The sequence below is a fragment of the Xenopus laevis genome, chromosome 5L (genome assembly GCF_017654675.1).
Source record: "Xenopus laevis strain J_2021 chromosome 5L, Xenopus_laevis_v10.1, whole genome shotgun sequence".
Lineage (NCBI taxonomy): Eukaryota > Metazoa > Chordata > Amphibia > Anura > Pipidae > Xenopus > Xenopus laevis.
In genome coordinates this window covers 12089795-12116800 of record NC_054379.1, presented here as the reverse complement: position 1 = coordinate 12116800, position 27006 = coordinate 12089795, and the positions used below count along the sequence as shown (strand labels likewise).

The following is a 27006-nucleotide window of genomic DNA, read 5'->3' as shown; positions in this document are numbered from 1 at the left end:
ACGAGATTTATAGTTTTTCCCTTGAGGCTTTGCGTGCCGACTTTCAGAAAGTCGGACTGGTAGAGTCTCGTGCACTCTTTGAAAACACTGCATTAGTTACATTTATTCAACAAAAAGATGCTGGTATGTGAGTATTTATAACTCTTTAATTATAGTCCTACTGTCAGCAAAAAAGTGACAGGTTTCCTTTAAACCTCCAGGGCTTGGGCTTGAGCATGCTCAGTTTGCTCCTCTCCCTCTCCCTTCCCTGCTGTAATCTGAGCCCAGAGCTATGAGTGAACAGGGAAAGACTCAGGCAGGAAGTGATGTCACACCAATCTAATATGGCAGCTGCTATCCAAAACTAACAGAGAGAGGTTCTAGAGCGGTTTACTCAGGTATGGTAAATCATTCTACAGAATAAATATAGCGTTATAGCTTGTATTATTGTGCCTAATCTATTGGCAATAAACTGCCTCGGTAGCTTTCATTCTCCTTTTAGGGTTAACAATTGCTGGCGGTCTGTAGCATTAAAACCCCTGGAAGTTGTTGAACATATGAACCTGATGTGAAACACATTTTTCCATTTCTTGAGTCTAAAACCAAAGTTCATCTTATAAACATCCCCAGAATGAAACATGAGCGAAAGTACACATGATGCCTTGAAGGAGAACAGGAAAGTATTTGGCACCCTCACAAATGTAGGGAAGCACAAGTAGTGGTCAGAGAAGTCCTAACTGCTGATCATTTGGGAGAATGGTCATCTAGTTACATCTAAAAAAAAACCCTAGTGTAGTAGAGCAGGCACTCAAAGAGCAATTTTCCAGACAAACGTGTAAAAAGATTTGTAGTTTAATAGCTACAAATTACTCCTTGTGTACTTAATAAACAAAAATCTTTTTAGAGTTTGATTCACTCCCTTAGCTGAAGGTTCAGGACGGTGCACCTGGACCTGTTCCAAAGCCTGATGAGTTCGACATCGGAGACCTGGAAATTTTCTTTACATCTAAAAACCCTGTCTGATATTTTCTATTCAAGTTATTCTTAGAACTATGGCAAATAACTAATGCAACAATGTTTTCCTAGATTTAAAACCTTGTTAAAGGGAAACTATCGTGAAAATTTAATATAAGCTTCATCATACTGAAGATCCAATATATTTTATGGGGGGCTCCCTTTCCTAGCAGATGTAAGGGCAGAGAGACACGCTTAGATTTGGGGAGATTTAGGCGCCCAATGATAAATTGCTGTTCGGCTAATCTCCCCGAATTTGAGCGTGTGTCTCTGTCCTAATAAAGCTCACTCAAATGACTGATTTCAGTACAAACAAAATCTAACAAAATAACTGTCTTTTGCACAAATTCTGCATGTAGAGAGACATGGTGGGACATTCACTAAGATTCGTAGTTGCGCCAGCGTCCGCTTCGCCGCACTTTGCCAGGCGTATTTTCGCCAGCGCTACGCAAATTCACTAAAATCCGAAGTTGCGCTCAGGGGTGGTGTAAGGTTGCGAAGTTGCGCTAGCGTTAATTCGGCAAGCAAAGCGAAGTTACGCTAGCGATGGTTAATTTGCATACGGCGCCAAATTCAAGTTGGAGGTATATGTAGCAGAACTACACAAGCCTGGGAAACCTTCAAGACAGCAAATAAAATTGTTATTTTGCCCTACACATGTGCCCACTGTATAGTTAAGGTGCCATGAGTTAGGAAATGTGGGAGGGAAGGAGGGGAGCCCAAAAATTTTTTCGATCGTTTTCAGCCTATCACCCATATTAAAGAAAAAATGCCAGCGTTTTTTGGGACTTAGAAAAAATGTTAACTTTTTTTGAAGCAATCCCTATCTACTCTATTGCACTTCGCCTGTCTGAGGTGGTGAAGGAAGTCTAGCGTAAAAGGTAGCGTTCAGAACAATGCGTGCGTTAGTGAATTTGCGTAGTTACGTCCGTTGCGCAAATTCGCCAGGCGTAAGGGTGCGAAGTAACACTAGCGAAGTTACGCCAGCGTCCATTAGTGAATCTGCGAAGTAACGAAAATGCCCAACGCTGGCGAATTCACGCTAGCGTTAGGCGCTTCGTGAATTTGCCCCAGTATGTCTGGTGATTTTAATAGAGTGAGCTCTAATACATCTTCTAGGCTAAGGGGGGATGGCTGACAAAAGGCTGGAATACCAGAGAAGGGTCCACTGCTCTAAGTTAATGGTTTGGAGATCCTGACCCGACTGGGTAACATTCGTAACAATGTGGTCAGTGGTTCCCAAACTATTGTGGTGGCCTTTCGGATAAAGGGAAGCAGGAACCCAGAAGAAAGTGTAGAATGCAACATGAAGGTAAGTAAGGCAGGGGGAAGCATTACAAGAAAAACTACTAATCCTTTAGGAGAATAGCAAGAACAATAAAAGCATTTTAACGGACAAGGAAAAGCCGAGATAAGGTTGGGTATACCAGTGGCCCAAGCCCTGAACAGTAGGTGCTATTGTGCATTTGCAATGCAGAATATATAATGTATATGGATGCTGATAGCAGTCTGAAAAAATGGGGAAACGACTTTGGCAAAGGCAACAAACTGTACCATAACTCTGTCTTTCCTTGTCCTTTACACTCTAGATTCTCTAACTACCATAGAAATGCAGAAAATATCAGTGTATGAATAGCCCTATCTTATCAAAACATTTCCTTGGGCAAAGTCTTTTTATTCTATGACAAAGGCTGATGACCTGCTTTCATAAAAAAAGACACGGACAGAACAGAACTGAAAAACCCTTAGTGCTGTAGTTGCAGTTTTTCATACTTCGACCGACCTTCTGCATGTTGGAGAACAAGGAACATGGACTCTTCCGAGATGATGTACTCCTGCAGACGCACCATGTTGGGCACCCGGCGGGGAATGATAGTCTTTCTGGTTGCACAGTGCTCGCTTTTCCTCAGACCCTGACAGAAAACAGAAAGGTTACTTGTACCCTCAGTTATCTTTGGAGCCTGCTGTGCATTATGTTAATCAAGTAAACTAATCTGTCGTGGTTACTGTGGGCTTGAGGGAAAAGTGCTCATCTGCTGCTCCATGTCACTGGTCCCCCTGAGGCTCAACTGATGGCATCTGGCAGGTATCCAGAGAACAGGAGATGGCACAAGGCTACCATTAAATTGAATTACGGGGGTCATCGTTTTCATTAGAATCTCCCCTCTCAGACTAAGTCATCAAAATGACACTTCCTGTACTCCTCGTATGACCCTCCGTCTCAGACTCATTTTTGAAGCATACATTTTAATCACAATTCCATCACAAACCTCACAGATTCCGAATATGTAATGATCAAGAAATGGAGACCTCCATTCACTGGTCTTCAAGGTACTGCCCTATGGGTTTTATCTACTTCTTATGACTAGGGATGCAACGAAACCTTTGCGATAGATTCGGCCGAATACCGAACTGAATCTAAAAGCTTATTTGCATTTTTCAGAGACTCACAATGTATATGAGGAGGCCCAGGTACTCTGCTCTAAGCCTTCATCTTAGGGGAGTGGATATCACAGTATTGTTTGTAGAGCAGGCACTCAAATAGTGGTCCTCCAGGCAGTTTTAGATAAGTAGATTTTTATTGAAGTACCTACATCAATTACAGCCTTACGCGTTTCTTATTCTCACAACACTTAAACAGAGTCTATGATCAAGTGTTGTGAGAACACGAAACGCGTAAGGCTGTAACTTATGTTTGTACTTCAATAAACGTCTACTTTTTAAATACAACTGCTTGGAGGACAGCTCTTTGAGTGCCTGCTAATTTGCAACTGTAAATTAGGGAAAAGAGGGCGAAAGAGAAGCACGCATACAGCATGCATTTAAAGGAGAAGGAAAGGCTTGGTTGGTGCACTTGGGGGTGCCAAATGTTAGTGAATGTATTGACTTACATGAAACCCCGGGCCGGTGCTCCTAACAGCACAAAACAGCACTGGCTCGCGGTTATACCAGTAAACACCACAGAGAGCAATCTTCTTCCGTCTTCCTCCTTCTTCGTGCGGCTGCGCATGCACAGTAGAACGAAAAGCCGAACTTTAACTAAAAAGTCGGCTATTTCATTTAACTGTGCATGCGTTTGCCCCGAGAAATTTGAAGAAAGAAGATTGAAGTGAATTGCTCAGTAGTGCTTGCTGGTATAACCCCGGGCTGGTGCAGATTTCTGCTGATAGGAGCACTGGCCGCGGGTTTCAGGTAAATCAATACAATCACCTGGGGGTGCCTAACATTTGGCACCCCAAGTCTTTTCTTTCTCCTTTAAAAGATTTTAACTTCCTTGTTACAATACCATTGCTTGTTATATATGGAGTCTTACATATATATGTGATGAAAAGGCATGTGAATTTTTTTTATTCGGTTCAGTCAGGCACTTGGAATCCTGGCTGAATCCCGAACCGAATCCTGGATTCGGGACATCCCTACTTGTGACATTCCCAATAGGCTATTGTTTGAATGGAGAAGTGGCTGTAGCGTCTTAAGCACTTGCCAAGTAGCAATAACTGGTAAAACATAGGGGTCGGGAGTGTGTTTTCATGGCTGTGAATGTGTGTGAGCAGCAATTATGAGCACATTATTGGCACTTCCATTATACATTAAGATGGAGTGCTCCCAAATCCAACGCAGAGTTGCCCTGCAGGGAAGCAGGCCAAATGTCTGTGATTGGGGCACCCCTATCAATCACCTTCAATAGTGGACAGCCTATAAAACGCATGGCCAAAACATAACAGAGATAGGGAGATTGCCTTGACATGGAGATGGTGGTTATAGAGCCACAAGTTAAAGTCAATGGAGATTTTCTAGCTCTGCTTTGACATGAAACCAGATGGGGTTCAGCTTTTCCTAATATACAGTCACATTTTAGTACAAGTGCTCACATATACATGTTCTGTTGTAAGACTCCACATATAACAAGCAATGGTATTGTAATAACAGGCGTATGGGCAAAACAGGACTATTCTTATGTTTTAAAAAAAATAATACTCCTACATGTATGAATTAAGGATTTCAGACATGAACAACTTACTTTTAAAATAAAGGTCTCCTGTGTCCTGGTATCCAAAACAAGTAAAACCTTTAAAAAATATAAAAGAATCAAAATTAGATTAAACAGATACCATGGTCAAGGGTTAAGATGTACTAAAATCATACTATAAACCCAACAGCATTGCTAACTGGAATAACATTTCATTTAGGCCATGGAACCAACTCATCCTGACCTCAACCAGTTACACCCACTCTATTCGGCCAAGCCCCACCCATTTTGTGTAAGCTCTGCCCCTTTGGTTCAGTCCTGCCTTAAAAGGGCCCGTTGGGCAGTATTCCATACATTGAAAAATGTATCTAAAGGTTGTCTTGTGCCCCTCCAAGGCAGATGGTGTTGCAAGTTATGATATAACAAACTTAAAATGGCATTTGCAAAGGTCTTGAGTGGTTAGGCCCAGAAGAATTTATTCGAGAGATCAGTACAAAGACTGAACTGGGCTGCTGAACGCGGTGGGCCGAATTTGATGCCGGGCACCCAAATTGGATGTCCGCGCGCCCAAATTGGACGCCGACCCCTCCGACACCTCCAGACCCCCCCCCCAGGGCCTTGGAAAAAAAATTGGCTCTTTTTTGGTCTCCGGGCCAAAAAAGGATGTGAACCCCCTGCTTTAGGGTATACCCCCCGCCTAATTATACTACAGATATATGATCAGTTATCTGGAAACCCGTTATCCAGAAAGCTCCAAATTACTGGAAGGCAGTATCACATATGGGGCAGATTCCCTAAAGAGGGAAGTGACTAACGATAGCAAAAATTCGCCAGCATGATGTCATTCAGGCGCTTCGCGGGCACAGGCGTAACTTCGCTAGCGAAAGAGACTGACACTAGCGATCATTTGCACTCTATCGGCAAGCGAATTTTCGCTCTGGCGAATGGACGTAACTCCGCAAATTCACTAAGCTCAGACCAGGCGAAGTGCATTGGAGTGTATAGTTCTTCCTCAATCTTCTGTTACTTACATCATATTTTCTAAGTGGAAAAACTTCTAAGTTCAAAAAACGCTGGTTTCTTTTCCTTTTTTTAGAGTGATAGCCTGCAAAGGTCTGTAAAAAATTTTTTTTGGGTAACCGGGTTCCCCCCTCCATTTCCTAACATATGGAACATAAACTATACAGTGGGCTCATGTGTAGGGCAATATAACAACTCTTTATCAAGGACTTGTGTTGCTGCAACATATACGTCCATTCAACTTTGATTGCCGAAGTAGTGAAAATTCGCCAGCGTTCAACGCCCTGGACACAACTTCGCACTTTAGTGAATTAGTGTTGTCCTAGCGTATTTACGCCTGGCGAAGTGTTGCGATGGCTGTGAAGTCGTCGCCGGAGAATTTTCACTGGTTAGGGAATTTGCCCCATAGGCTCCAGTTTATTGAAAAAATTCAGATTTTTAAAATGTAATTTCTTTTTCTGTGTAATAACAAAGCAGTACCACGTACCTAATCCCAACTAAGATAAAATTAATCCTTATTGGAAGCAAAACAGTCCTATTGAGTTTATTCAATGTTTAAATTAATTTTAAGGAGAATTAAGGTATGGAGATCCACATTACGGAAAGATCCCTTACCTGAGCATTCTGGATAAGAGGTCCCATACCCCAAACACATTAATCTCTCCATTAAATTATTTTGATGCTTTTTATTTAGCACTTTCTATATGAAAGGAGTGGTTCACCTTTAAGATAACTGTTATAAAATGGCCTCAATAATAGCAACTTTTTATTATTTCTTTTTAATTGTTTGCCTCCTTCTTCTGACACTTTCCAGCTTCCAAAGGAGGTCACTGACCCCAGCAGCCAAAAACGATTGCTCTGAGAGGTTACATATGTATCGATAATATTAATTTTCTTTACTTTAGCTTTGATATATTCATATTTCAGTCTCTCATTCAAACCACTGCTCGGCTGGGTAATCTGGACCCAAGCAACCGGATACATCCAAAAAGTGGAGAGTTGCTGAACAAAAAGCTAAATAATAACAAAAAGCACCAATAATAAAATATGAAGACCAATTACCCCTCTCCCATTACTGATCAAGTTTCACAATTAAAGACTTATAGTTATCAAGATATAAAAGTGAACAAGATGGGTCTATTCTGTTAAACCTGAAGCAGCTGGCCATCGGCTCTGACAGGCAAGTGCATCTTTAAATTCTGAATTAGCTGAAGATATAATTTGCTATATTAGAACTGAAGATTTCTTGATACACATCCCATATTTTGTAATCACATTTATTAGTGCCTCGTCTGCTGTCCGGTGTTGGAGGCCATAATTGTCCTGGGCATCCTGCTGCGAATCTTGGGATAGAGCTGCGACTCGATTGGTTACAAACCAAAGGACAAACGGGCCATTAGGGAATACGCCAGCTGTTAACTTGTACTGATATCCAGAAGGGTCATCTTCAGTTTGAAGAAGCAGGCAATGTGCAGACTAATTACAAATCCTCGCGTGCCCGCTGCCCACTACGACTGGTGACTTTCAGAAAATAAAATCCTGGTAGGCATGCAAATGGCTTTGCAGATAGGAAGGTGCCAGGCGATGCCTCGGAAACCTAATTTGTTGACAAAAGAAAACAGACGAGGAATTCCAAATGTGCTCAAAAGTCCTCAAACTGTAGCACTGGGGTGCATTGTGGGTAAAACTAAACCCGATTCTGCTTTTATGTTTATAGCAACAAAGGGTTTTACAGCTGAAAAGCCAGCTCACGTAATACTTTAAAGGGAACATATAGGTTTTTAAAACTTAAAGGGGAACTATCGCATAAATAAAAATGTAATATAAGCTTCCTCATACTGAAATAAGAAACTTTCTAAATACAATGAATTAAAAATTCTGTATTGTTTCTGAAATAATCAAGTTTATCTTCACTATCCTCTCTCAGCATCTGTTTGTCTTCATTCTCTCTTCATGCAGCAGTTGGGTGTCACCGTCAGTTAGTACCAATATATCTTATTGGGGGGAGTTCAGTCCAATAACTGATTCCAGTACAAACAAAATCTAACAAAATAACTGCCTTTTGCACAAATCCTGCATGTAGAGAGACAGGATATCTGTTGATTTTAATTAGAGATGCACCGAATCCAGGATTCGGTTCGGGATTCTGCCTTTTTCAGCAGTATTCTGATTCGGCTGAATCCTTCTGCCTGGCCGAACCGAATCTGAATCCTAATTTGCACATGCAAATTAGGGGCGGAGAGGGAAATAGTGTGACTTTTTGTTACAAAAAAAGGAATTAAAAAATGTTTTCCCCTTCCCACCCCTAATTTGGTTCCGTATTCGGCTAAATACTTCGCGAAGGATTCGGGGGTTTGGCCGAATCCAAAATAGTGGATTCGCTGCATCCCTAATTTTAATAGCGTGAGCTCTATTACATCTTCTAGGCAAAAGAAGCCCCCCTATAAGATATATTGGATCTAACTGAGAATAAAGAGAAAAAGATGCTGAAAGAATAATAGTGAAGATAAACTTGATTATTTCAGAAATAGTACAGAATATTTAATTGATTGTATTTAGAAACGTAAGGCTTTGCTGTGATGTTTTTTACTAAATGAATACTTTTTACTACATCAATCTATGGAGTGTAGTCTTGTATGTGCCAGCCCTTCATTATCTATTTGCATTATTTGCCTCCCTGAGCTGAAGGTCTGGGGCTTGAGCACCTGAACCTCCCTTTTTCCTGGGTAAGTTAACCATAACGTTTACTACACTCGACACTGAATGCCTTTCTATAAGTCTTCTGAATGACTGATGATACTACTTCCCTATATCTGTAAGCTAGGCATGAGTTAGCATGGCCAGGACCAAAGGTTTAACCTCCAAGAAGTCCAACAGTCGCTGGTGTAGGCAATTACAAACCACATATGGTGCCTAAGTTAAATTTGGTAGAGTCACCTTTATAAAATGTCAGGTTTTTGGGGCTTCCTATAGTTCTTTGGAGGTGTAACCAATGGGTATGGGAGTCCAAACTGTCTTCTCTAGACTCTAGAAATACAGTAGGATGTGAATATAAAAATGTGGTGGGGCTGAAGAGTCACTTTAGTGCCCCCTGGACCTCTTGCCAGGCTGGTTGTTCAATGTCTGTTTCACCTTTACATTAACTTTTAGTATATTACAGAATGGCTAATTCTAAGCAACTTTTCAAATGGCCTTCATTATTTATTTTTTATAGTTATTGAATTATTTGTCTTCTTCTTCTGACTCTGTATGGCTACAAATGTATTGTTATTGCTATTTTATGACTCAAGTTTCTACTCAGGCTTCTCCTATTCATATTCCAGTCTCTTAGTTAAATTAATGCATATGGTTGCTAGTGTATTTCAGACCCTGGTACCCAGACTGCTGAAACTGCAAACTGGAGAGCTGATGAATAAAAAGCTAAATAACTCAAAAACCACAGACAATAAAAAATGAAAACCAATTGCAGAATATCCCTCTCTACATCATACTTAAAGTTAACTCAAAAGTGAACAACCCCTTTAACAGTTCCATAATCTATCGCAGGAAATGTTATCAATATATAGAGTATACTTTACATGAATATGGGGGGGTTTGTGGATGCACACCTAAGGCCAATTTCAAAAAGTATAAAGCCACCATGTGGGGTTTTACCTTGACGTGGTATGGTGGCTTATCAATATTATGATCATAACTTTGTAACAAAAAAACCCTGTTTTAAAATTACATGCACTGGCATATTTACTCAAATTACTTAGACAGGGCTTTATACTTTTTGAAATTGGCCTTAGGTGTGCATCCACAAACCCCCCCATATTGATATACTTTACATGAGACACACAGAAGGATCTCCAGTAGTTTCTCAAAAGAAACATGCGTCGCCCAAAAACAGGAATCATTCTTCGCAGATTTCGATTATGCTCAAAATCCTTTTTAAGACGATTCCAGATGTTAAAGTGGCCATAGACGCACCGATAAAATTGTACGAAGCTAATGTTCGTAAGCTATTTGTTGCATTTATGGCAGAAGACTTTGATATCGGTCGGCTCGTCGATCGAGTTGGCTGGAAAATTTTGATTAGTCGCCTTTGAAGGCACCAGAACATCGGCCATCATCAGATACAGGTAGAATTCTATTGTTTCTCCCTGTATATCTGACGATTCAGCTGTACATGTGTGTATTGAAACGAACAATTTTTCCTGGAAAGGTCATAATTGTAACGTCTATGGCCACCTTAAATCACGCTACTAGAAGCCAAAAAATCCAGCCATTATACTCAAAATATATTTTTCTCTGTTCTTGTTTTATAACACAGTACATTCCCACCTTAGACCATAAGGGGCTGATTTATTAATGTTCGAATGGTAAATTCTAGAATTGTATTTTTGGTCACAACACACAAATTCGAATTGGGAATAATCCAAACTCGATTCGAAATTCGAGATTTATCAAACCTTGACCCTGGAAATGTGAGGACTCACTCACCAAGTTGATCTAGTGAGCCGGGGGGGGCGCCCGCTGCGCCTTCGGAGGGGATGCTCGATGCGTTGATCTTCCTTTCTCCCTTGCCAGTTTCTCTATGGCGCGCATCTCTATGGCACACAATGGTGCAAAATTTGAATATTTAAAGGGGCTCTGTGCACAAACTCATTGCCCATTGTTAGGTCTAACTTGTTTGTAACATTGATTCCTGTTTTGACCCTTGCCTGCCTGACTACTCTGAACTCAGATACTAACAAGTTAGACCTAACAACAGGCAATGGGTTTGTGCACAAAGCCCCTTTAAAATATTTGAATTTCGCGCCACTTCGATGATGTCATGACTCTCACGACGCACCAAAACCTGGAAGTGTGAGACGCAAGCGCCATAGAGAAACCGGCAAGGGAAAAGGAAAGATCAACGTGGCGGGTGTCCCCGTCGGCACAGTACACCACCATGGGTGAGATCTCACAGGGAACAATTCGAATTAGACTATTTGCCACTAAAAACCTGCCACGTTCATGTAGAAGTCAATGGAAGAGGTCCAGTGACCCATTTGAAGATGTTAATAGCCTTCCTCACAATTGAGGTTTTTATCGGAGAAAAAACTCGAATCAAGTTTAGTGGGATTCAAGTTTTCGAGTCGGTAATATTCTTCCGAGTTTTAAACGTTTTAATTTTTTCTTAAAATAGCCTCCCTTTCAGATATCGAATATATTTGAATTTACTAGAGTAAAAAAAAAAAATTCGACCTTCGATAAACGGGCCTCTAAGAGTAGATCACTGATCATTAAGTGCCGGATGTTTTGAAGAACAGAAATAGCAGAACCTTCTTATTTTGATCGTACTCCAGTTTGTTTGCAGCTGGATGCTGTTCACATTGAGGTAATAAATACAAGAACATATGTGATTTTTTTTTTTTTAAATGTGCCCTTTGACTGTCAGTTTTTTCCCAAACAGGTGTTGCCTAAATGATTATAAATTGGCCCCTGGATACACCTCTTCAACTGAGCCATACAGGACTGGTGATAATATAATTAGAGCTGAAAACATGAGGCTGGTGAATGCCTCCCATCTGTTTGGCAATAATGTTTAGTTAACAATAGTCTTTATAAGAAGCACCTTCAACACGCCGCTCTCAGACATACGCCTAGTTAGCACCATTAACCACTCCAGTGCTGGAGTCTAGCAATAACCATATCTCTCCTCTCTTTTTGCTTTTGACCTTCAACAATCTAATAATTAAACACCCCAACGTTATCCCCTTACAACCTCAATTTAGATCAGCCTCTCAATGGGGTTACACTGGTCTCCGAATTAAAAAATATTCTGTTGTCATCAATAGAAACGCAGGCCTCACGTTCCTCTTCACCCTCAAATATTCAACAGTCCGTCCTGATGGCAGTGAACTTTTAACGCACAGTTAGCTCCATTAACCGAGCTTCAGGTCTGCTCTGCTGTCCCTATGGAAGATCAAACAGATGCTGTGGGAGAATAAAACACTGACCTTCAAGGTTCCCTGCTGCACTAAGCTATTTTATGGAAGATCTATGAGGTAGGGGGCGAACAAACAGTCCCATTTGCTCCACAGGTATCGCTGCAAAGAGCAACCAGGGATGGTCTTCTCAAGCTGCACATAACTGGCAGGACTAACTTCTAAAGAATTCATGCAAGTTACAGCACCAAGAAATATAAGATATATGGATGTCTCAGTTGTTCACTGCAGACACTGAAAGTACAGGTATAGGATCCCTTATCCGGAAACCCGAGCTCTGAATTATGGAATGGCTGTCTCCCATAGACTCCATTTTATCCAAATAATCCCAATTTTTAAAAATGATTTCCTTTTTCTCTGTAATAATAAAACAGTCCCTTGTACTTGATCCCAACTAAGGTATAATTAATCCTTATTGAAAGCAAAACCAGCCTATTGGGTTTATTTAATGTTTAAATGATTTTCTAGTAGACTTAAGGTATGAAGATCCAAATTACGGAAAGATCTGCTATCTGGAAAACCCCAGGTCCCGAGCATTCTGCATTACAGGTCCCATACCTGTACTTTAATACTGACCTTTTAGAAGCCATGAACAATGCAACTGGATAATAGTTTTACATTCAACTCACAGAAGTTTCAAGATGCTAGTATTCCTCACTAATACAGTAACAATCCCTTCCTATAGACTCACTGTTACTATAGGCACCCGCTCTCCCTACTATACCTGCTATCCCACAGTCATACTCCCTTCCCAGAGACTATTATCCCACTGTTACTATAGACACCATCTCTCCCTACTATACCTGCTATCCAACAGTCACAATCCCTTCCCAGAGACTATTATCCACTGTTACTATAGACACCATCTCTCCCTACTATACCTGCTATCCCACAGTCACACTCCCTTCCCAGAGACTATTATCCACTGTTACTATAGGCACCATCTCTCCCTACTATACCTGCTATCCCACAGTCACACTCCCTTCCCAGAGACTATTATCCACTGTTACTATAGACACCATCTCTCCCTACTATACCTGCTATCCCACAGTCACACTCCCTTCCCAGAGACTATTATCCCACTGTTACTATAGGCACCATCTCTCCCTACTATACCTGCTATCCCACAGTCACACTCCCTTCCCAGAGACTATTATCCACTGTTACTATAGGCATCATCTCTCCCTACTATACCTGCTATCCCACAGTCACACTCCCTTCCCAGAGACTATTATCCACTGTTACTATAGACACCATCTCTCCCTACTATACCTGCTATCCCACAGTCACACTCCCTTCCCAGAGACTATTATCCACTGTTACTATAGACACCATCTCTCCCTACTATACCTGCTATCCCACAGTCACACTCCCTTCCCAGAGACTATTATCCACTGTTACTATAGATACCATCTCTCCCTACTATACCTGCTATCCCACAGTCACACTCCCTTCCCAGAGACTATTATCCCACTGTTACTATAGACACCATCTCTCCCTACTATACCTGCTATCCCACAGTCACACTCCCCTCCCAGAGACTATTATCCACTGTTACTATAGACACCATCTCTCCCTACTATACCTGCTATCCCACAGTCACACTCCCTTCCCAGAGACTATTATCCACTGTTACTATAGGCATCATCTCTCCCTACTATACCTGCTATCCCACAGTCACACTCCCTTCCCAGAGACTATTATCCACTGTTACTATAGACACCATCTCTCCCTACTATACCTGCTATCCCACAGTCACACTCCCTTCCCAGAGACTATTATCCACTGTTACTATAGACACCATCTCTCCCTACTATACCTGCTATCCCACAGTCACACTCCCTTCCCAGAGACTATTATCCACTGTTACTATAGATACCATCTCTCCCTACTATACCTGCTATCCCACAGTCACACTCCCTTCCCAGAGACTATTATCCCACTGTTACTATAGACACCATCTCTCCCTACTATACCTGCTATCCCACAGTCACACTCCCCTCCCAGAGACTATTATCCACTGTTACTATAGACACCATCTCTCCCTACTATACCTGCTATCCCACAGTCACACTCCCTTCCCAGAGACTATTATCCACTGTTACTATAGACACCATCTCTCCCTACTATACCTGCTATCCCACAGTCACACTCCCTTCCCAGAGACTATTATCCACTGTTACTATAGGCACCATCTCTCCCTACTATACCTGCTATCCCACAGTCACACTCCCTTCCCAGAGACTATTATCCCACTGTTACTATAGACACCATCTCTCCCTACTATACCTGCTATCCCACAGGCACACTCCCTTCCCAGAGGCCATTACCACCATTACTACAAATATCATCTTACACTACTATACGTTTTAAACATTTTCTTATTAGTGAGCTTGCCATGCTTCTTCTACAACAGTGATCCTATAGACCCCAAGATGTGTGCTCTACTACGCACACCCTAAGGTCATATGAAGAAGCGTTTCGTCATAGGGAAAAATACGATATTTGATTGCAAAAAAAGTGACCGCTGATGTCCTACTAATAAAACAGCTAGATGGAGAATGCAGGGTTGATTTTTATATTTTGCTGCAAGAGCTATAATCAGAATCTCGTGCACAGATGGATGGGCAGTCTGCCTCTGAATAAATATAACATGGAGGCTGAGCAATACTGCCAGTACTATTGTGGGTTCAGTGCAAGCTGTAGGAATGGCTCTTCCTTCAGAAGTGAATACCGTCAGTACTGTAGCTAACAGCTAAACATCAGGAGTTATTGGCAGTATTGCTATGTATAAAGGGGAGTCTTTCCTCTGAACATCTGGAGAACTTCACATTTGCACCATCCACACTTGGTTGAAGTACTTTCTTAATGAACAATTCTGGGGCTCTGTATTAATAAGATAGCTTCATTCACAAAAGATCATAAGGAGCCAAATAGCCACACTGCTTTTCCTTTTTTTTTTTTAGTGCTGACAATAGGCCAATCGCTAATGAATCCGTCTACATAAAGGACAGAGAAACAGCTCTGATAAACCTTCAGATAGATTTCTTTGCTGAGGGCAGTGATTTTCCGTGGAAATAAATAAAAAATGAACATGAACCAATAAAACTAGGTTTTGGAAAGGTGTTCTGCCTAATATTTACATTTTTATTTTAACAAAGCGTATTTATTTTTATATTATACGTATCAGGCTTAAAGATAAGGAGGAGTTTACTATATAGGAGCTTTATCTAGAACAGAGACTATCACTACACATTCTCTGAACTTGATGTAAAGAAGAAACAATATGCAATAATAATAATAAAAAAAGAAATAGTTCTGCTCAGTGCAACTAAAATATCTATTTAAGATATATATACAGGTTTGTAAAAGAACAACAAGAACTGAGCAGCTTTAAGGGTCAGGGACACACAGGCAGATTCAGGGAGATTAGTCGCCCAGCGACAAATCTCCTCTACTTCGGGGCAATTAATCTCTCCAAACTGCCTCTCCACCTGCTAAAATGTAAATCGCCGGCGGGATGGCACTCGGAGCGATTCGTTTTCCTAAGTTGTCTCACAAGGAAACTTCAGGCTACTTCGGAAAATGAAGCGCTCCGAGTGCCATCCCAGCAGCGATTTATTTAGCTGGCGGGAAGGCAGTTCGGGGAGATTTGTCGTCCAAAGAAGACGCGATTTGTTGCTGGGTGACAAATCTCCCAAAATAGCAGCATGTGTCTCTGCCCTAAAGAGTGGCTGAAGTTTATCAGCACAAGTCACATGACTAAGGGCACCTGGGAAATGAACATGTTTAGCCCCATGTCAGATTTCAAAATTAAATCTAAAAAATGGATTTCAATGCAGGATTCTAAATTGTTGAGGGGCCACTTAGCTTTCACATGAGTTATTTTTATGCAATTACTCTGCATCTAGAACATTCTCTATCTGTGTTCTCAGTCACAGCAGCTTTGGTACACTGAAAATAAAATCAATTAAAGTAAATTTTACCTAAATTATAACTAAGCAGCCCCAGAGGTTAAAAAAACAAACAAAACCCCCCCAAATCAACAGCGAATTCAGCCATAAGTAAAATCTAAACAGCCAATGAGATTTGCCACAACACTTTCAGCACAATATATATTTAGAATTAGGGATGCACCGAATCCACTATTTTCGATTCTGTAAAATACTAAACTTGATGTAAAGAAGAAACAATATGCAATAATAATAATAAAAAAAGAAATAGTTCTGCTCAGTGCAACTAAAATATCTATTTAAGATATATATACAGGTTTGGAAAAGAACAACAAGAACTGAGCAGCTTTAAGGGTCAGGGACACACAGGCAGATTCAGGGAGATTAGTCGCCCAGCGACAAATCTCCTCTACTTCGGGGCGATTAATCTCCCCAAACTGCCTCCCCGCCGGCTAAAATGTAAATCGCCGGCGGGATGGCACTCGGAGCGATTCGTTTTCCTAAGTTGTCTCACGAGGAAACTTCAGGCGACTTCGGAAAACGAAGCGCTCCGAGTGCCATCCCACCAGTGATTTATTTAGCTGGCGGGAAGGCAGTTCGGGGAGATTTGTAGTCCAAAGAAGACGCGATTTGTTCCTGGGTGACAAATCTCCCAAAATAGCAGCATGTGTCTCTGCCCTAAAGAGTGGCTGAAGCTTATCAGCACAAGTCACGTGACTAAGGGCATCTGGGAAATGAACATGTTTAGTTCAATTAAAGTAAATTTTACCCAAATTATAACTAAACAGCCCCAGAGGATAAAAAAAACAAACAAAACCCCCCAAATCAATGGCGAATTCAGCCATAAGTAAAATCTAAACAGCCAATGAGATTTGTCACAACACTTTCAGCACGATATATATTTAGAATTAGGGATGCACCGAATCCACTATTTTCAATTCGGTAGAAACCCCCGAATCCTTCGCGAAAGATTTGGCCGAATACCGAACCGAATCCCAAATTAGCATATGCAAATTAGTGGTTGGAAGGGGAAAACATTTTTTACTTCCTTGTTTTGTGACAAAAAGTCACACAATTTCCTTCCCTGACCCTCATTTGCATATGCAAATTAGGGTTCGGCTGGGCAGAAGGATTCGGCTGCATCCTGGAATAGAATAAGCAAAGGACAAGGAATCATATGGTTTTAATGAGCTTATCATAAAGAACCTCTTTTTACCAGTAAACAAGGCATGAAGCCACTGGAAAGGGCATTTTCAGTTTCCAAAGCCCCCAAATCTTTACATAGATTTGTTTCTTTTCTTTACATCCTATGCCCCAAACTTTGACTTGATATTAACATATTTGAGTGTGAGGTGTGTTTAGTTTTTCTACTACAGGTATGGTATTCGTTATCCGGAAAACCGTTATCCAGAAAGCTCCGAATTACGGTTAAGCCGTCTCCCATAGACTCCATTTTATCCAAATTTTTAAAAATAATTTCCTTTTTCTCTGTAATAATAAAACAGTACCTGTACTTGATCCCAACTAAGATATAATTAATCCTTATTGGAAGCAAAACCAGCCTATTGGGTTTATTAAATTTTTACATGATTTTCTAGTATACCTATAGGGTTATTTACCAAAGGTTGAGTTAGTTTTTTCCCGAAAAATTCGAGTTTTCAAGGATAGATTTCAGTAAAAACTCAAAATATTTCTAATTTTAAAACTAACATTTTTTGAGATTTATTATACCCCGAAGCTGGAAATAGCTTGAATCTGAAAAGTTTGTAGCCTTCATGATGTTAAGGGTTTTTTTTGGGTGGCTTGCGTTTGAAAACTTGATAAATTTGAGTGATTACGGAATTTTTTTCCGCCGGAAACTCAAATTCGAGTATTAGGGGTTTTCACCCCGATTACACTGCTTTGAATTTTTTACATTTGAGTTTTTTCATAAATAAGAAAACATTCGAGTTGAGTTTATTCAAGGTATAAAAAAAAAAACTTACAAACTCGACCTTTGATAAACAACCTCCTTAAAGTACGAAGATCTAGATTATGGAAAGATGCGGAAAAAGATCCAAAAAACCCAGGTCCTGAACATATTTGTATACACTACAATATGCTATATTTCATCAGCTTGTATTTAAAAGACATTAAAGTAATGATAAATACAGGTATGGGACCTCTTATCCAGAATGCCCGGGACCTGGGGTTTCTAGATAATGGATCTTTCCGTAATTTGGATTTTCATACTTTAAGTCTACTAGAGAATCATTTAAACAGTAAATAAACCAAATGGGCTGGTTTTGCCTCCAATAAGGATTAATTATATCTTAGTTGGGATCAAGTACAAGCGACTGTTTTATTATTACACAGAAAAAGGAAATCGTTTTTAAAAATCTGGATTATTTGATTATAATGGAGTTTATGGGAGACAGACTTTCGGTAATTCCGAGCTTTCTGGATAACGGGTTTGCAGCTAATGGATCCCATACCTGTACTTGTTTCCCTGTTATGAACCAATGATGCTATGAGGCCACTTATTCTATAAAAAGGCAACCATTCATTTCAATAAGTTTTACAAATTCTAGCAAGCAAAGAGAATAATTAATCATTTATACAAATATTTTAAAAAATGAATTCCCTCCAACAACATGAAATAATGAGATATCAATGTAAGCCATTAAAATGCTTATTTAAGTTTAGTGCACGCACGTCTGGGAACGTTCCCTATGCAAATTTTATTTTAATTAAATATATTTGTGTTGTCAGGTCCTTTTATATGCACTGCTGATCCATCATCAAACGTTAACTTTCCAACTTAACACCAGCATAGCCGGTGGCAACCTGAAGCTTTGCCATCTGCTGCCATCCAAAGTCAGTGTGGCCACCTTCAGAACATATGCATCAAAGCCCTGAGACACGAGATAGAAGGAGTTTTGTAGAAGTCAGCATAAGGGAAGCTGCAGACCCAGAGGCAGGCAACAGGCAAGCCTAGAGAAAAAGGGAGCACGTCGAGCTATTTGTCACCTTATCAAATAACCAGGCAAGGTCGCAAGGGACGTGACGGAGTAAGGAAGCTACACGGTGTGCATAATATGACATGGAACAATAACACAAAGAAATATTACTGGGGAGAAATGTAACCCTGTTATTGCCAGAACCCTAAGATACCCACAATATAACCTCATCCTTAAATAAACATCCCCACTGTATGAATGGGCATTACATTATAACATCAGCAATTATATTTTGTCATGAAATATTAGGGGCCGATTCACTAACTTCGAGTGAAGGATTCGAAGTAAAAAAAACTTCGAATTTCGAAGTGTTTTTTGGGCTACTTCGACCTTCGACTACGACTTTGAATCGAAGGATTTGAACTAAAAATCGTTCGACTATTCGATAGTCGAAGTACTGTCTCTTTAAAAAAAACTTTGACCCCCTAGTTCGCCATCTAAAAGCTACCGAAGTCAATGTTAGCCTATGGGGAAGGTCCCCATAGGCTTGGCTAACTTTTTTTGATCGAAGGATATTCCTTCGATCGTTGGATTAAAATCCTTCGAATCGAAGGATTTTATCGTTCGATCAAAGGAATTATCCTTCGATCGTTCGATCGAACTATCTGCGCTAAATCCTTCGACTTCGATATTCGAAGTTGAAGGATTTTAATTCCTAGTCGAATATCGAGGGTTAATTAACCCTCGATATTCGACCCTTAGTGAATCGGCCCCTTAGTGTTATACAGGTATGGGACCCGTTATCCAGGAAGGCTGTCTCCCATAGACTTTATCCAAATAATACAGATTATTAAAAATGATTTACTTTCTTTGTGATAATAAAACAGTACCCTGTACTTGATCCCACCTAAGATATAATTAATCCTTATTGGAAGCAAAACCAGCCTATTGGGTTTATTTAATGTTTACATGATTTTCTAGTAGACTTAAAGGAGAAGGAAAGGTTAAAATTAAGTAAGCTTTGTTAGAAAGGTCAATATAAATATATCCGTAACCCCTCAAAGTAATACTGCTCTGAGTCCTCTGTCAAAAGAAACACCGCATTTCTTTCCTTCTATTGCGTACTCATGGGCTTCTGTATCAGACTTCCTGTTTTCAATTAAACCTCCAGGGCTAGGGCTTGAGCATGCTCAGTTTGTTCCTCTCTCTCCCTCCCTGCTGTAATCTGAGCCCAGAGCTATGAGTAAGAAGGGAGAGACTCAGGCAGGAAGTTATGTTTTAGCAAGCAAATATGGCAGCTGCTATCCTCAGCAAACAGAGACATTGTCTAGAGCTGTTTACTCAGGTATGGAAAAGCATTCTAAAGAATAAAAATGGTGTTCTACCTTGCACTGTTGTGGCTAATCTATTGACAATAAACTGCCTTGGTAGCTTTCCTTCTGCTTTAAGGGATGCAGATCCACTTTAAGGAAAGATCTGTTATCCGGAAAACCCCATACATGTATTCGCATAATTTGGAGCTATCTGGATAACGGGTTTCCGGATAACAGATTCGATACCCTGTACAATAAATATCCTAGAATCTTTCCAGTCACCACGTTGCATGAAAAGATGACGCGCAGCGATTGTCAAAAAAAAGTCATCAAAACCGTCCATTCTTGATACAGGTAAAAACAACGTGAAGTACAAGAAGTCACAGAAAGAGGAGACTTGCATATCAAACAGAACCAGTTATATTTTATAGACACCTTCCCTTTAAAGCATGGCGCCCCTTATTTGGGAAAATCCCAGGTTCCAAGCATACGAGAAAAGAGATGCTATACCTGTATACTCCTACAAAATCTTTTACACAAAAATAACTTCCCGCTCAGCATGTGTTACACCGCATGAAACAGAAATGGATCTTGACATCGATTTAAAGGTCTTTCCTACTGTGTGTTTGCGGCTTATCCTTTAGATTGACGCAACGGCCTCTCTGCTTGAGTGTATCTGTATCGGCTTCAAACCCCTGACCTCAGATTAAAAGGAGCAGCGGCCTCGTGTTTATATCTGGTGCCACAACAACCAAACAAGCACCGTGCCCTTTTACCTTGAAAATATTCCATACAACCTCACATGAATTGCTTACATAAAGTCAGTGCTTTTTTTTTTATATGCCTTTTTGCTGCTTTTGTTATTTTAAAAGTGCAAATGCATCCAAGTCATTTTCCCCTTTTGTTTCATATTCTTAAGATCCTCAACTTCAAAGGCCCAAATGACAGCAGGCGGTCGATTTATGAGTGAACTCTTGAAGAGATGCTGAAGAATTACCTTGTCAATCACCCCAAGGACTCTGAAGGCCTTCAGTTCCTCGGCAGGACTCCTTAGGTTCCAAGAGGGCCTTGAACTTAGTGCTCCTGGAGGCTAATGGAAGATATCAAAGATGAGACATCAATCAGTGAGGTACTTGAAGGAAGGCCGCCTGCTGGAGCAAATGCCAAGCCGAAGGAAACTAAATTTATCATAAATCACAGAGCGGAGATGAAAGATGACGTTTTTATGAGGCGCTCTAATTATTAAGTTGCAAGTAAATAAATCAAGAGGAGGAAGCCAGGGAACGAAGAAAAAAAGAAAAACCCAGTAATACTAAAAGCTGCTTTTTGGTGGGATTTGTTTCAAGACAATGAAAATAATTAATGCTAATTAAGTGGTTATTTCAGCTCTGGAAGAGAAAGAGAGGATTCACACAAAGGACAGACAAGTTCTGTTGTAAGTATTATACGGACGCTGTAGGTTTGAGGCTATTTTCCAGCAGAGAGGTGCTCAACATACATAAAGAAACAGCTACAAGTTCTTTATCCCTTTTCTTTTCAGACTTTTTCACAGGCACAAAACTTAGGGGCAGATTCACTAACCTGTGAGAATTCGCCAGCGACAGCTTTGCAGCCATTGAAACACTTCGCCAGGCGAAAATTCGCTCAGACAGCGCTAATTTATTAAAATGCGAAGTTGTGTAAAGGGCGTAATAGGCTGTAAATTTTCGCTAGCGTTACTTTGGCAACCAAAGCTAAGATGCACTAGCGTTGGCTAATTTGCATACGGCGGGAAATGATAAAGCTGAATGGACATATATGTTGCAGCAAATACATTACACTACACAAGTCCAAGGAACATTAATAAATAAAATAGAGTTGTTATAATGCCCTACACATGAGCCCAGTGTATAGTTTGTGTTCCATATGTTAGGAAATTAACCCAATTACCAAAAAAAAAAAATTCAAGGCATTTTGCAGGCTATCACTCTGAAAAAAGGAAAAAAGACACCAGCGTTTTTTGGGAAAAATGAGGAAGATCTATGCACTCCATTGCACTTTGCCTGATCTGAGCTGGTGAAGGCAAGTCTGGCAAAAGAGGTAACGTTCAGTAAAATCTGCATCTTAGTGAATTTGCGGAGTAACATCCATTCACCAGTGCGAATGAGCGCTAGCGCCTATCTCTTTGGCTAGCGAATTGGCGCCTGCGCCCGTTAGTAGATCGGCAATGTCCCTGCAGGCAGTAACGCTGGAAAATTGTTGCCAGCATTTGCCACTTCGCCCTTTAGTAAATCTGCCCCTTAGTTAGGTCCACCCTTAGTTCATAAGAAGGTAACACACACATATATATATATATATATATATATATATATATATATATATATATATATATATATATATATATATATTTACTATTGATGCTATCTAGCCTGTTCAACCATAGTTCCAAATACATTTAGGGTACCAAGTGTTTACCCCAAAACTCACACTTATAGACCTTTAGTCTGGGCTTTCAGGGAAATCTAGAAGGATTCCCCACAAACCTCTTCCGAAGGTCAGTGGAATGCAGAGTGAATGCAACCTTTCTACACTTCCAGCTCACTGGGACCAATTTTTCACAACCCTTTGTGTCAGATTCGGGGAGATTAATTGCCTGGCGACAAATCTCCTCTTCTTCGGGGCGACAAATCTCCCCGAACTGCCTCCCACCAGCTAGAATGTAAATCGCCGGCAGGATGGCACTTGGAACTGTTCGTTTTCCGAAGTTTCTCATTCCGGTTTGGGGAGATTAGTTGCCCGGAAGAGATTTGTCGCTGGGCGACAAATCTCCCCGAATCGGAGCGTGTGCCCTTAGTGTTCTGCCTCCCTTTCTAAGAAATAGAACTTATAGAAACTTATCAAGTTGTCTTGAGCACAGTCAACATCCGGATGGGTCAAAAGATTATAATAGGATCCACTCCAGCAATATACACGCAGTTGAAAATGGAGCCTCGCATAAACTACTGAACAATTGGAGTAAACCAAGATCACAGGGGACAACAGGAGGGGAGATGAAAAGAAAACCATAAAACAAATAATGCATGTGTAACATGACACTAAAGGTGGCCATAGACGAACAGATAATATCGTACGAAACAAATTTTTGTACGATATTCTATGTGTGTATGGTGGGAAAAGAGCCGGTCGATATCGGCAGAAGACTTGGATATTGGTCGGCCCGTCAAACAGGCTGGACAGAAAATTTCGATCGGGTGCCTTTGAAGGGACCCGAACATCAGCCGTTGTTAGTGCTGAATCGTCAGATACAGGTAGAATTTTTTTTATACCTGTATATCTGACGATTCAGCTATACACGTGTGTATTGAAGCAAATGAACTTTCTTGAAAAGATCTTTTCCAAGAAAGATTGTAATTGTTACGTCTATGGCCACCTTTAGGCTCACAGTATAATGCAACCCCTCCCAACACCTTGTTCCATTGTTAAGTGATGGATTCTGGGATTTGAAGTCCCTTGCAAAGAATCTGTGCATCACTACTATGGAAAGCTGAGGAACTTAAAGGAGAACTAAGCCCTACATCTCTCTCCATCCCACTCCAAGGTCCCTCCACGCAGCATCTATTCTTTTTAGAAGCCTGACTGCCTGCTGACCTGCACTAAATCAGTAGATTTCAAAGGGTTATCTTCCGCTGTCTTCTGGTCTTCTTCTGTTAGAGCAGCGATGCAGATCTTGAATGAGCATGTGCAGTTCAACCTATGTCCTGAATTGGCTTCTACTCTCCATTCATTTCTATGGGATTTTTAAAAAAAAGAGTATTTATCAATGGGTGAAAGTGAAAGTTCATCCTTTGATAAATACGCTTTTCAAAATCCTATAGAAATGAATGAAGAGTGGCGGAATTTCACTCTAGAGGACTGGGATGATCTATGACTTCACTCTTTGATAAATACCCCATAGAATGGAATTCTATGGAGCAATGGAACAAGGTAAGGGCAGACTGGACCTCTCTGTGAGCCTAAGGGGGGTGGGGAAATAGTCAATGAATCCAAAACCGTTAGGTCATATAATACTCTTTGTTACTGCATGGACACTTTGTAACAATGCAACTTACAGCGCTAAGCTCCTCCGGCGGGCGTTTAAGAGATAAGCTGGAGATACTTTCTGCACGCATCAGATACTCAGCAGTCTTCTTCTTCACCGCTTCCCGCCGCGTTGGACTTGGCTCTCCTACAAAAACAAATGGTAGAGCGTAAGTTTTCTATCAATGAAGTGATATGCAAGTGATATCTAAAGTGGTTTATGAAGCGATATCAAAGAATAGCGAAAGTCAAACTGTATCGATCTGCGTAAATGGAATAATTAGCTTTATTCTTAACGCTTCATATTTTACCACTAGAACGTGCCTTCCCTTCAGAGAGAGAGAGAGAGAGAGAGAGAGAGAGAGAGAGAGAGAGAGAGTAGCAATACTTCCCCCTGATCCGTGTTATTTATTTATGTATCAAAATAAGGTTAGGGTTGGCTGATTTGATTTAGTGCAGTTACATTCCATATGGCTCCTTATAGGTTTCAATTGATGGTCGATCAGCCATGCAGTCAACCATATTTATTGTGAAATAAGTAACTTGCAAATCACTGAACTGTATTAATTCATTTTAGCATGCATCTTGCATGGCCTGAAATTAGGGATGCACCGAATCCAGGATTCAGTTCAGGATCAGGATTCGGCCGAATTCTTCAGCCCGGCAGAACCGAATCCTAATTTGCATATGCAAATTAGGGGCAGGTAGTGAAATCGCTTGACTTTATGTCATAAAACAAGGAAGTAAAAAATGTTTTCCCCTTCCCCACCACTAATTTGCATATGCAAATTAGGAATCGGATCGGCATTCAGTCCAAATCTTTCACGAAGGATTCGGGGGTTCGGCCGAATCAAAAATAGTGGATTCAGTGCATCCTACCAGAAATATTATATTTTTACTATAGGGGGTACATTATTTCCCATATAATCTAGGTTATTGATCCTTTAACAATAAAATGGAAAACCCTGGTGGAAAATAGGTGAAATTATTTCCCATAATGCACTGAAATGCTCTGTATGTCTAGCTCTGTAAGCATTCCTTCGCTGTGGGTGGCTATGGGTTCGTCTAGCCTTGGTAACTTAAAGTACGATTGCAGACCTATAAAAAAGCTGTTCCATTACAATGAAATTAAACCGTATCTGTTTAGTCTCGTGTTTTGGCGTTTAGTTGCGTTGAACACATTTATTAATGTTGGTGTATGTGATTACAGAATTCAGTCGTGAAAGTCTTGTAGCTCCATGATGTTTTTCATTCAATCTTCCCTTTCGACAATACAAGTTGCCTGTTTGAAGTGGAAGTTTGTCAAAAATAAACCGACTATGATAGGCGAGTGTAAAGAGACTGGAATCCCAGGGAGATGTTCCTGCGTCAGCTAAATCGGTTTTATTTCATTTTTATCAAGGGGAGGCCCATTAATCAAAGGTCGAAATTCGAATTCATGCAAGTTTTTTTTTTGAATATACTCACAATTCGACTGGGAGGTTACTTAAGAAAAAATGTCTAATATTCGATCGAATAGTTCCGACCCGAAAATTCGAATCGTATTCGAACCGCATGAATCTAGTTTTTGTACGAAAAAAAAAGGAATGTCAGGAAGGCTGACATCTTCAAAAAGCTCAACGGACCTCTTTCATTGACTTGTACATGAACACGGCAGCTTTTAGGTGGCGAATATCCGAAGGTTATACCAGTGAGCACCATGAGCGATCCTCTTCCGGCTTCTTCTTTCTTCAAATTTCCGAAGGCAAACGCAAGTGCAGTTGAATGAAATAGCCGACTTTTTAGTTAAAGTTCGGTTGAAGGAAAGGGGAAGACGGAAGAAGATCGCTCCATGGCGCTCACTGGTATAACCCTGGGCCGCTGCAGTTTTCTGCTGATAGGAGCACCGGCCCGGGGTTTCCGGTAAGTCAGTACAATCACTTGGGGGTGCCTAACATTTAGAACCCCCAAGTACACAAAGCCTTTCCTTTTCCTTTAATAAATCTGCGCTTGAGTGATTGGCTTAGAACAATGGCCCCCAACCAGTGGCTTGTGAGCAACATATTGTCACCAACCCCTTGGATGTTGCTCTCAGTGGCCTCAAAGCAGATGCTTATTTTTGAATTCCAGGCTAAGAGGCACGTTTTGGTTGTATAAAAACAGATTTATGGCCAAACAGAACCTCCTTTAGGCAGGCAATCAACATAGAGGCTACTAAAGCCAATCATTTCCTTTATTTGGCATTCCCATGAATGTTTTGAATGCTCCCAAACTCTTTTTATATTTGAATCTGGTTCACGGGTACCAAAAGGAGTTGGGGAGCAACACTTACATGAAAAATGCTCTTGGGGTGCCAAATAAGTGCTGTGATTGGCCATTTGGTAGTCCCTATGTGGATTGTCCACCTACATTGAGACTCTGTTTGGCAGTGCACCTGGTTTTTATACAACAAAACTTGCCTCCAAGCCTGGAATTCAAAAATAAGCTCCTGCTTTGAGGCCACTGGGATCAACATCCAAGGGGTTGAAGAGCAACATGTTACTCACGAGCTACTGGTTGGGGATCACTGGCCTAGAGAGTACTTGGCACAAATTCGCAGCAAGTGGCCTGTTACAGGTAGGGGACCTGTTATCAAGTGGACACATTTTGGTGGAAATTCCTTAAGAGATGAGCATAAGTTATTCCATTACTTCTCACCTATTGAAATACAGTACAGGTATGGGACCTGTTATCCAGATTGCTTGGGACCTGGGGTTTTCCGGATAAAAGATCTTTCAGTAATTTCGATCTTGGTACCTTAGGTCTACT

The 27006-nt window shown here is 40.7% G+C and overlaps 1 protein-coding gene across 4 annotated transcripts in view; it reads right to left on the bottom strand.

Annotated features, from left to right (window-relative positions):
• Window positions 1-27006, bottom strand: part of rps6kc1.L (ribosomal protein S6 kinase, 52kDa, polypeptide 1 L homeolog) — a 99340-nt gene that overhangs the window by 31581 nt on the left and 40753 nt on the right. For 2 of the 4 annotated variants that reach the window (XM_018261797.2, XM_018261799.2), the window contains exons 8-11: window positions 24252-24367; window positions 21161-21253; window positions 5015-5062; window positions 2777-2906 (exon numbers count right to left, since the gene is read on the bottom strand). In XM_018261797.2, the coding sequence (XP_018117286.1) occupies window positions 2777-2906; window positions 5015-5062; window positions 21161-21253; window positions 24252-24367 (387 nt within the window). 4 annotated transcript variants of the gene reach the window in all.